General features: G+C 44.3%; 1 protein-coding gene across 3 annotated transcripts; it reads right to left on the reverse strand.

Moving 5' to 3' along the window:
* Positions 1–582: 582 nt before the first annotated feature.
* CUTC (cutC copper transporter) lies at positions 583–11545 on the reverse strand. Of its 3 annotated transcripts, none has more exons than XM_044297299.1 (9): positions 11513–11545; positions 10953–11029; positions 10294–10353; positions 6145–6354; positions 4622–4657; positions 4345–4478; positions 2463–2490; positions 1444–1549; positions 583–1364 (listed from the first exon to the last, which is right to left on the reverse strand). In XM_044297299.1, exons 2-9 carry the CDS (start codon positions 11023–11025, stop codon positions 1253–1255), a joined length of 759 nt encoding a protein of 252 aa, XP_044153234.1. In that variant the 5' UTR covers positions 11026–11029; positions 11513–11545; the 3' UTR covers positions 583–1252. The 3 variants fall into 3 exon arrangements, with proteins under 3 accessions (XP_044153234.1, XP_044153233.1, XP_044153235.1); XM_044297298.1 differs by lacking the exon at positions 11513–11545 and adding an exon at positions 11471–11495; XM_044297300.1 differs by lacking the exon at positions 11513–11545 and adding an exon at positions 11456–11474.
* Positions 11546–11815: the final 270 nt, after the last annotated feature.

Below are 11815 nucleotides of genomic sequence, written 5' to 3' on the forward strand. Positions count from 1 at the left end.
GTGAAAGAAAACTGTCACGTGTATAAAACCTAGTTGGTTTCTAGATCGCTACAAACTGCTGGCTGTGGACATAGCAGACTTCTGTAGGGTCCATCCACATGGATGTACAGAGGTCAAATTGGATGGTAGGTTCGCCCTGGTCAGGCTATTATGCCGCTCGCCAATCAATAATACTAAAATGTATCTTCCGAACACTTCTCTGAACACGTAGATATCACACAAGATATCATCTGCTGTGGTCCACAAGCCTGGATCCTTACTGACCCAGCATTCCGCTTTTGGAGAACCAAACCCTTTAATGATTGTGATAAAGCGCCAATTACTTTGAGTTTCAGTGACAAAAATCCATGGACAGCACCTAAGGAATCGGAAAAAAATCTTAGTTCAGCGAATTAAAGGGGTTGTTTGGCCTGTTTAAAAAAACACTCGCTCACTTTTCCAGGTGCCATGGTTCCCTGAAGTCCTTGCTGGATTGAAAGTGTTTTTTTATTGGGCCAGACAAGCCCTTTAAACCTGTTACGAGTATATATTGAGTCAAAATAAGTATTTTATGTGGACTTTCCCTTTAATTTTTCCGACAGCTCACAATTTATCCATTTATGGTCCAGCCTCCAACTATATCCCACTGATGTATCTTGGATTTTAATTTAGCAAACAACTAAATAGATGATGGTGGTTGTATCAAAGTAGTAGTTCATGTGCAGCTCTCAGGTCACAGATTCGTAGCCTAAACCAACCCTTATCCCGATACTTTTCAATGCTGGGGTTCACACATGCAGGATCTGTCAAAGGCAAATATATATTTTTCACCCTGCAGCAGAGATCCAGGCTGACACTCGGATTTCTGCCTGGATATACCTGCAGATCTGCACAAGGATTAGCCCCACTGTCAATCAATGGGGCTAATCTGCAGCCTTTCCAATAATGAACATACTGCAGATGTTAAGATCCGCAGCATGGATTTTTCCACTGCGTGTGAATGCAGCCTTTAAAAGAACAATGTGTGTATTCCCTCCTTGGCACAGAGCTGGTCTGAACATCACAGGACTGTGTTACAGGAGATCTCCAATCAATCACGTCTTTACCTATAGTGGACAAGCAGAACAAATAAACCTCAAATCCGTCATGCAATCGCCTCCACACCATGGCTGGCCCTTTAGCTACCCAACCACCAGTCAAGCACAGTATTCCAGGTACCAATCTTCTGTGTTGATGCAACACCACATTCCCTGCGGCTCCATGGGAGGTTGTTTCAGAGGAAATTCTTTGCCATAGCATTCAATGTCCTGACTTTGGTCACGTCGGCAACCTTGATGGCATACTCGGAGGTAGTGAGTGCAGCTCCCATGGTCACAGAGTTGTTTCTGATGGAGAGAACACATACCATATGACCAGGAGTACAGTGTGAAAATGGCAAGGTGCAATACGATCTTAGATCTGTACCTGTATTTCATTAATGACTCCTTGGTAGATCGTGCAGAACAGTGAAATTCCTGAACCCCGGCGCCTTCCAGAATTCTGTGGAGGTTCCTCTCTGTGATGCCGCCACCTACAGGACCACAAAATAAAAAAAAGATACAAAATAAATGTAGATATTTTGAGAGTGCATGTGTGATAATGAGCAATTAGACATGCGGGAATGTATTGGGTTTCATTAACCCCTTCCCAATATGTGATATACAGGTATGTCACATGTTGCAAAGGAGTGTATGGTTCCAGTGCTGGCTGTACTAAACAGCTGATGCAGTTAAACCCCCTAGATCAGTGATGGCTAACCTTGGCACTCCAGCTGTGGTGAAACTACAACTCCCAGCATGCTCCATTTATTTCTATAGAGTTCTGAGAACAGCCAAGCAAGGGGGGCATCTTGGGAGTTGTAGTTTTACCACAGCTGGAGTGCCAAGGTTAGCCATCACTGCCCTAGATGCTACAATCAATAGCAACCTCAGCATCTAAGCAGTTAGCGCTCATGCATACAAACGTATTTTCTTCCGGGGTTTTTTTGCGGACCGTATGCAGAACCATTTATTTCAATGGGTCAGCAAAAAAAATAACAAAAAAAAACCCCAGATGTTTCTCCGTGTGCATTCAGTCTCCGTATGTCCGTTACGCAAGCAAATAGAACGTGTCCTATTATTGTCTGCATTACGGACAAGGATAAGAATGTTCTATTAGGGCCCAGCTGTTCCGTTCTGAAAATATGGAATGCACACGGATCTCATCCGTATTTTTTGTGGACCGCAAAATACATACGGTCGTGTGCATGAGCCCTTAGACAGAGGGAAAGGGCTCCAATGTGGATAAAGGTAAAATCATAATACACTGCAATACAGTAGTATCACAACCAATATACTGTTCAAGTTCCCTAGTGGAATGAAAAAATACATTAAAGAAGTTAAATTTAAAAAAAATTAAATAGATAATGCATACTACAATGGAAGGGCAGCTTGTGATTTACCTACCTGGCATCACCATGATCCTGCCTTTAGCCTAAAAGAGAAAAGTAACATCATGTGATTTATAAGAGGACGATGGAAATTAAATGGCAAAACAGAACACTTGGAGAATGTATGCATAGTACCTACCGTATATACTCGAGTATAAGCCGACCCGAATATAAGCCGAGGCCCCTAATTTTACCCCCAAAAAATGGGAAAAATTATTGACTCGAGTATAAGACTAGGGTGGGAAATGCAGCAGCTACTGGTAAATTTCAAAAATAAAAATAGATACCGTACCAAAAAAATTACATTTATTGAGGCATCAGTAGGTTAAAGGTTTTTGAATATTTATTTCAAAGAAAAACAATATGGTATCAACAATAACTTTAACAGTACAAAAACCAACTAAAGCGAATATTCGATTTTTGGGAAAATATCAGTTCATGCGAATTTTTATGCGAAAATTTGAATGCGATTTTTTTGCGAATTTTCGCAATCAAGACCTAGACTCGAGTATAAGACGAGGGGGCTTTTTGAGCACAAAAATATGTGCCAAAAAACTCGTCTTATACTCGAGTATATACGGTAATTGTCATCATGGAGATGAAGACGCTGAGCAGAATAGTCATGACACGCATACCCTAAATACATTCAGCTCTGATGATATCCAGCGCATGCGCAGTGAAGTGAGGCATGCTGGTGCCGGCTCCACTACGCTTCCATAGGAGGCTGCCAGAGCTGGCTTGAGATGACGTATTCTATCTTGATGGACGTAAATCAAGCTGCGGTGGGTGAATTTAGAGCATGGATATATGACTATTCCTCCGAGCGGCTCCACCTCTGCGAATGCCGTTTTCCAGGGATAACCCATTTAATACCATACCCTGCACTGAGGCAAATTAAATATAATGGGCACAATTAATTGAGACCAATAAATTCAGTGCTTTCCACTTCATCTTCAGTCAGTGGCGTACATAGAGAAGAAAGGGGACATAGCAAGGATCAAACCAGCCCCAGAAGGGTTTCTGCCTAAACCCTTTTCAATGACCCTTGGGCCATTTTTTCCACTGCCTCATTTGCTAAAAGTTGTTTTTTTAGAGGGTAGAGTCCTGACCAAGTTTTCATCTCCAGCAGAAGAGGAGATAATCCCAACTAAGATAAGCCCCCCTTGCCCTGGTCCCCATAGCAGTCGCATGGTCTGCCGCTATGGTAGTTACGCCCCTGTCTCGCGTGCATCTGAATGTCTCTTTTTCAGATGTTGACCTAAAAACTTGCAGACAAGTCATAGGCAGCAACTGAAGTGGCAGGGTTCCCAGTAGCATAGACTATGCATTGAGGTGCTTCACAGCCCTCAACTCCTCTCTGATTGACAACTGTAGCATCCAATAAGGAGACCACTACAGCTGTCACTCCTAAACAGAATGTTTGTACTGTTCTTCCTGAGCCCTATCTAGTGGTGTCAGCACTGCTGATGGACTACGTTTAAACAGGTCCAAATCCTTCCTTCCCCATGATAAGCAGCACCACAGGCACCTGGCAGCCTATCCTCCTCCAGTCCAAAGATCTTGCTTGCCAACATGGGACACCTGACAGGTATATGATGTTCATGCTAATTTTAAGACCACATGCACACGACCAGATTTTTTTTTTCACATCCAATACGCATTTTTTGCGGATCGGATGCAGAGCCAATTCATTTTATTGGTGCCGAAAAATGCAGGCAGCACACCGTGTTCTGTCCACATTTGTATGTCTGTTCCTCTGGCCCGCAGAAAAAAAAAGAAAAAGAACATGTCCTGTGGAATGCACACGGCCAGTACCTGTGTGCAGATCCGCAATTTGGAAACCGCAAAATGGATACAGTCGTGTGCAGGAATTAATTTCACAAGCACCCTTACATTACCTGTTCCACGAGCCTCTTTATTAAAGGCAGACCTTCCAGTGCTGAGCTGTCACACCCGCTGGTCAGCACCCGCTCAAACCCCAGTGAGATCAGCGTCTCCATAGCCAGCAGAGGATCGTAGACCATGTCAAATGCTGCAATACAATAGCACAGAGCACTGCACTGGAAGTATATATATCATTTCTAACATCATAAATCTGTAATTCATGAGCCATTGTAACTCCATTTACATGAACCTTTGACACACACTAACATGGCCCAACATTAACATGCTTACCTCGGTGGAAAGTGACGGGAAGGGGGCGAGAGACGGCTGGAAAATTAAACACAGGAACATCACATTATATAGATTATTGCAAATTTCTATAGTTCTTGCATATAGATGAGCTACTGTGTTGTTGTTTTTGTTTTTATGAAATACTCAACTTTAAGGATAACTGACTTTTCAAAATGTTGTCATCATTGGGAGATCCCTACAATTCACTGGAATGAAAACTGGAAGAAAGAGCGCCGAGGCTGTAATCACTTATGTATCGTTTTCTCATGATTGATCTTTATTTTTATCCCCATAGGGAACTTAGGGGGACATATTTTAAGACTTGAGTCTTAATGAACCCGATCGCTGGCGGTGGATCCGCCGAAGTTATGAAGAGCACATCGGATCCTTCGCCAGTTCTAAATCGAAAACAGCTTCTGAGCTGTCTGACATTTAGACCTTTTTCTAGGCCTAAAACGGGCATAGAAAATGGTAAATGAGACGAGCCTGCCTGCCGGCCGTCCCCTTCCCAACCCACTTGTTTAGACCTGGCGTGAGGGGGGAAAAGTTGCAGATTTTTAGGCATATTTCAGAATAATAAATGACCCCCTTAATGCTAATTTTAATGTATTCCTCAGGATAGGTCTCTGACATCAGAATTGTGGGGGTCCAACATCTGTCACCCTCACCAATCAGCTGTTTTCGACAACTGGTAGCTGCAAATACAGTGGAGGAGTTTAAGCATGCATGGGATAGGCATAAGGCCATCCTTCATATAAGATAGGGCCAGGGGCTATCCATAGTATTCAGTATATTGGGCAGACTATCTTATCTGCCGACACATTCTATGTTTCTAACTGCAGCTTGTTAGTGACAAGCTGTAAGAAAACAAGCTGCAGCAGGCGCCCCCCAAGGCCCTGTATGCTCAGCTGTTCCCCAGCCAAAAATGGAGCTGATCAGCAGGATATTTAACCCTTTGTTCTCTGCAGAATTTCTACAAAACTGTTCCAAGAACATGCAGAAAATCTTGCAGACTGAAAAACACTGGGAGTAACATTATCTTCTGTTAATCGTGATCATTCATTTCTGGGTCTTAAAGGGGTTGTCTCATCTCAGACAATGGGGGCATTTCAGTCGGCCCCATATAAATGAAAGGGAGTTTACCGCACATCTGTGGCCACCACTCCTATTCATTTCTATGGGGCTGACAGAAATAGCCGAGCCGGCGCTCTGCTATTTTCGGCGGCCCCATAGAAATGAATGGAGGGTGGCCATGCATGTGCTGTGCGCCCTCTGTGACTTTCAAGGCTCCGATTACAAGATAGGTGCGGGTCCCAGAGGTGGTTGGGACCTAGCGATATGCCCCCATTGTCTGAGATGGGAATACCCCTTTATTATTCCCTTTGTCTTTAAAGCACAAAAATACCAGAAAACACAAGATTAAGCCTAGATTCTTTGCAACATAAACCTAATCATGTGGGGGGTTCAGTCAGCACAACCCTGTATGCAGATGCACATAATCATGGTTTCTGTATATTCCTTACCAAGTAAATCCATACACAGTTCTGCATCGATTCTGCCGTCTTCTGTCAGGGCCCCGAACACCAGTCCATCGGCCCCATGTATTTTTGCTAGTCGGATGTCAGCCTTCATGACTTCCACCTCTCGGTCAGAGTAGAGAAAGTCTCCACCTCGCGGCCGAATCATCACATATACTGGGATTTGCACATACTGCTTCACTACCTGCAGAAGACCTGTAAAATAACCAAGCAGGTTGGTGTCATCCCTTCTCCTGACACTCAAAGGATTGAGGATGATTGACACATGCTTACAAACAAAGCCGAAGAACAAAGCTGGTGATCTAGATCTCTGTCTGATATGCCCAAACATACAGAATAATTCTACATAAAAAGTGAAGTCACTTTGTACATCTATTTACAGAGTTACATCCTGTATTATACTCCTGAGCTGCATTCACCATTCTGATGGTGGACTCACTGTGTACATACATTACTTATCCTGTACTGATCCTGAGTTACATCCTGTATTATACTCCAGAGCTGCACTCACTATTCTGCTGGTGCAGTCACTGTGTACATACATTACTTATCCTGTACTGATCCTGAGTTACATCCTGTATTATACTCCAGAGCTGCACTCACTATTCTGCTGGTGGAGTCACTGTACATACATTACATTACTTATCCTGTACTGATCCTGAGTTACATCCTGTATTATACTCCAGAGCTGCACTCACTATTCTGCTGGTGGAGTCACTGTGTACATACATTACTTATCCTGTACTGATCCTGAGTTACATCCTGTATTATACTCCAGAGCTGCACTCACTATTCTGCTGGTGGAGTCACTGTACATACATTACATTACTTATCCTGTACTGATCCTGAGTTACATCCCTCATTATACTTCAGAGCTGCACTCACTATTCTGCTAGTTATTAATGGAAACAACCAGAGTAAGGCCTCTTTGTACATACATTACTTGTCACTGTGATTTCGTAGTAAAGAGGTCACAGAGAGGCACGGAGCATTATCAGTCATGTTAATGCTCCGTGCCTCTGCAGTCTGCATCGGGTCTTGGCTGTCATTCACGGAGCGTATGTCACGCGCGGCATCCGCTCGTGTGAAACAGCCATTAAGAGAAAGGAGCCCCCTTAGGCTTTATTCATGCACTGAGAACATACGGTAGGTTACCAACAAACAAAACAAACATAAGCCAAATCTAAATGTTGGGCACTGTACAATAGCCCCTCAAAAAGTAGCCAACTCATAAAAAATCTGATAAAGCTACAAAAAAAATGAGTTTTTAACTGGCCAAGAGTACATAAAAATAACAATAATCTTTATTTAATAAATTACATTAAAAAGATGAAAAACACAACCACTATAGTGTGGCACTGCTGAGGGGCACAATACCAATATATCAGGTATGTAAACTGTGAGGGGTCAATATAAACACCATAGTATATTCAGATAACAGGCACATCTAGTGCATAGCGCCAAATGCATTGTAGCAAAAACTGTGCACGAATCTGATAAAGAAAGTCTCAATATACCTCCCACATTAGAGCAGGCAATATCTAAGCTTACCCATAGATATTACTGTCACCTCAGAAGGACCACACCCGACGCGCGTTTTGGCAAAACACCTTCTTCTGGGGGTTTATTCATGCACTGGCGGTGCTCTGTGGTCAAAATAGCCCCTATTCATAGATTCACAAGCAGTGTCTTTCTCAAGGAGAAAAAGCGTCAGAGGAGGCGAAAACGGCCATAGGCCGCGTACTGTGGGCTATCCTCCTGATGTTCCCCTGCACTGTATGGATTACAATAAATGGAATTCCAACGCTTATATTGAGTGCCATGGGTTTTCCTATTATTATTTATCTTGCACTGATCCTCAGTTACAGTCTCTACTAAACTCCAGAGCTGTATTCCCAATTCTGCAACTTCAAAACAGAATTCTCCCAGCATTTCTTGTCAACTACATACAGTGATCTGATGTAGCACAAACTAGCTGTCACTGCAATATAGAAAACCCAGCTACTTGCGTTTTGTGCGGATCCGTTCAGATAATACACATGCATCCGTTCAGAACGGATCCGTTTGTATTATGTTTCACATAGCCAAGTCGGATCTGTCTTGAACACCATTGAAAGTCAGTGGATGACGGATCCGTTTTCTATTGTGCCAGATTGTGTCAGCGAAAACGGATCCGTCCCCATTGTGTGCCAGGACGGATCCGTTTGGCTCCGTTTCATCACACGGACACCAAAACGCTGTCCATCTCCAAAGCGGAATAGAGACTGAACTGATGCATTCTGAGCGGATCCTTTTCCATTCAGAATGCATAGTGATCCGTTTTAGACCGCTTGTGAGAGTCCTGAACGGATCTCACAAATGGGAAGCCAAAACGCGAGAGTGAAAGTAGACTAAGCTGTTAGGGGTGTTCCTGACAACAAGCTTCTCTACTGTCTCCAAAAGCAACCAGGACTGTGAATGCAGCTGAGGCATAATATAAGAATTAACGCAGGATCAATGCAATATATGAACAAAGATACCTAAAGGGGTTGTCCAGGGTCCAAACTGCAGGGAGGCAGTTAAAATAATAAAATAAATAAATAAATTAGAGCCCCCTCCAAGCCATTTTGTAATGTTTTAACTAGGGATCGACCGATTATCGGATTTACCGATATTATCGGCCGATATTCAGGATTTTGAACACTATCGGTATCGGCATCTATTTTGCCGATATTCCGATAGTGTATGGGGAACACAGATCGCGCTGCTGACAGCGCTCTCCGTGTTCCCCTTAGCAGCACAGGGGAGAAGGAGCAGTGTCTCCTCCCCCTGTGCTGCTGCTGCCGCTGCCGCCAATGAAAGGACAGGGGACAGGAGGAGGGGAGGAGCTATGGCCACTGCGCCACCAATGAAGATTAATCTATCATTCATATACAGGAGGCGGGAGCTGCAGGATCACATAGCCGGCTCCCGACCTCTATGAGCTGTAGCTGCGATCCGCGGTAGTTAACTCCTCAGGTGCCGCGGATCGCAGCTACTGCTCATAGAGGTCGGGAGCCGGCTATGTGATCCTGCAGCCAGCTCCCGCCTCCTGTATATGAATAAATGTGAGATTAAGCTTCATTGGTGGCGCAGTGCGCCCCCCCAAGCCTCCCAGTATCAGACATTGGTGGCGCAGTGCGCCCCCCCCCCAGTGGTGGCGCATAGGGCCCCCCCACCCCAGTCGCAGTGCGCCCCTCCACAGGATCCCCTCTCCCTTGCTCCTCCGATCGGAGCCCCAGCAGTGTAATGCTGGGGCTCCGATCGGTTACCATGGCAGCCAGGACGCTATTGAAGCCCTGGCTGCCATGATAAGCTCCATGCTGCTGTGTGCACAAAGCACACAGCAGCAGGGACAGTGTGAGCTCCTATTCACCCTGATAGATCTCTATCAGGGTGAATAGGACAAGGGTTCTAGTCCCTAAGGGGGCTAAAAGTTAGTTAAAAAAAAAGTTACAAAAAAAATAATAAAAACACCAAAATATTAAATATAAATGAAAAAGAAAGATTTACAAAAAAAAAAAAAAAATACACATTAACAATAAACATTAATTTTCAGCAGATTTGTGGGAATTTTTTTTTTTTAAATGAAAATTCCCAGAATATCGGTATAAATTATCGGCTATCGGCCTGAAAGTTCACAAATTATCGGTATCGGCCCTAAAAAATCAATATCGGTCGATCCCTAGTTTTAACTGCCGCAGTCGCCTATATCACATATGACCGCTGCAGCCAATCACCAGCCTCATGCCATAAACCACTGTAGCTAGTGAGGGAGCAGGGACTTCATTTGGCAAGTTCGTTTTTTTTTATTATTATTTTAACTGCCTCGCTGCCGTTTGCCCCTCAAAAATTGGAACTTGGAGAAACCCTTTTATGTAAATCAGGGATCAGCAACCTCCGGGCACTCCAGCCATTCTGAAACTACAACTCCCAGAATGCTCCATTCATTTATATGGGAATAATAAGAACAGCCGAGTAAGTGAGCATGCTGGGAGTTGTAGTTTCATAAGCAGCTGCCCTAGAACCACCACTGGGGTGAAACCTCCAGCATCCATCAGCACTCAGGACTGTCGAGCATCAAGCCCACAGGTACTTGGGTCTTATCATACTCACCTATGGTGGGGGTTATTCCTCCTTCCAGCAAACTGGCGCACAGCTCTATACGTCCAGCGCCTAGCAGGGAGAGAAAAGCAGAATAACACTGCGTAAGGCTGCGTTCACATCACCGGTAACCTGAGCCGGCAGAGAACAGCCTGCCAGAGTTCACTGGAGCCGACTCTGTTCACCGCTGGACACTCGTGCCAGAAAGTGACCGGATCCCTGCCAGATCCCATCACAGTCCACGGGGTCCAGAGGTAAACAGCAGTATGCCGGATCTAGTGAATTGTGGCAGGCTGTTCTCTGCCGGAACAGGTTACCGGTGATGTGAACGGAGCCTTATCTAAGTCTCTGCATAGAAAGAAAACCAAATAATGTAATAAAAGCCATAGACAATAGTGTTGAGCGCAAATATTCGAATTGAGAATTTGTGAATATTTAGAATATAGTGCTATATATTCGTAGTCGCGAATAGTGTTAAATATTCTAATCGCGAATCTATTACACTGCCGATTTTCGCAATCAAGTAAACAATGGCTGGAGATAACAAATTCTCAAATTTGCGAATTTATGGCGATTATTCGGCCAAAAATTCACAAAATATTGCGAATTTTAATATCAACTATGCCGCTCATCACTAACAGACAATACATGAGAATATAATGATCTCTTACCTCCCCTCTCAGCGTTCACTGCAGACTCCACCGAATCTACACAGACTTCCATAAGGAACCCCTGGTCGCCCATCTCTCTGCATCAGAACACATAGGTAATGGTCAGACATGATGAGGGCACATGAAGAGTTAAAAATTAGGAACCCCGACCTTTATTTGCAGAATATTAAGATGACAAATCAGTAATGCCCTAAAATGCACCATTGCCCAGGTGCATCATGGGTAATACTACATTTATTTATTTTTTGCGCTGGATGAGGCGTGGCAGATGTGGAATATTTCACATTTATTGTGTCCCCCCCAAAGGAATTCAAGAAATGCTACACTGGAACAGCTGGATTAACCCCTGCAATGCACGGCAAGCATCTTGCAGGGCTCCTGGCACATCATGGCACACTGGTTCCAGGGTTCATTTATAACTTGCATTATATATATGGGCACAATAAGGAGCTATGGGCAATGGCAGCAGCAGGTGGCATGGGTATCTAGGGGTAGTCACACACATCCTGCCTCCTTACAACGGGTCACACATGCAGCTCACACACAAATGGCATGTTTACCTCCCTGTATGACCATCCCCCACTCCCTCCCTGACAGCGCCTCCCACTGGCTCCTGATAGGTTACCCTTTCCTTCTAACTTCCTTCCGCTTCAAATGCCTATTCAATTACTTTCCTTCTCATTGGCTCCCTAAACGTGAGCGTCAGCGCTGATTGGCTCTCCGCGGCAAACCTCTTCTCACTAGCTGTATTTCATTGGTTGAACGTCTGACAGCGGCGCTCTGCGATTGGTCGAAACTCTTTAGCGTGCGTCTGGCGGCTTTACAGGCGGCGCCATTTTGGTTCAGGTATGTGGTAGGGCTAT

This window comes from Bufo gargarizans, chromosome 6 (assembly GCF_014858855.1).
Source record: "Bufo gargarizans isolate SCDJY-AF-19 chromosome 6, ASM1485885v1, whole genome shotgun sequence".
In the NCBI taxonomy this organism is placed as follows: domain Eukaryota; kingdom Metazoa; phylum Chordata; class Amphibia; order Anura; family Bufonidae; genus Bufo; species Bufo gargarizans.

Coding starts and splice junctions, on each gene's coding strand:
- CUTC (XM_044297298.1), bottom strand. Junction 6,355..10,293: donor AGGAATAACCCCCACCATAG/GTGAGTATGATA, acceptor GTTATTTTACAG/GTCTTCTGCAGGTAGTGAAG. Junction 1,550..2,462: donor CAGGATCATGGTGATGCCAG/GTAGGTAAATCA, acceptor GTGGTCCTGTAG/GTGGCGGCATCACAGAGAGG.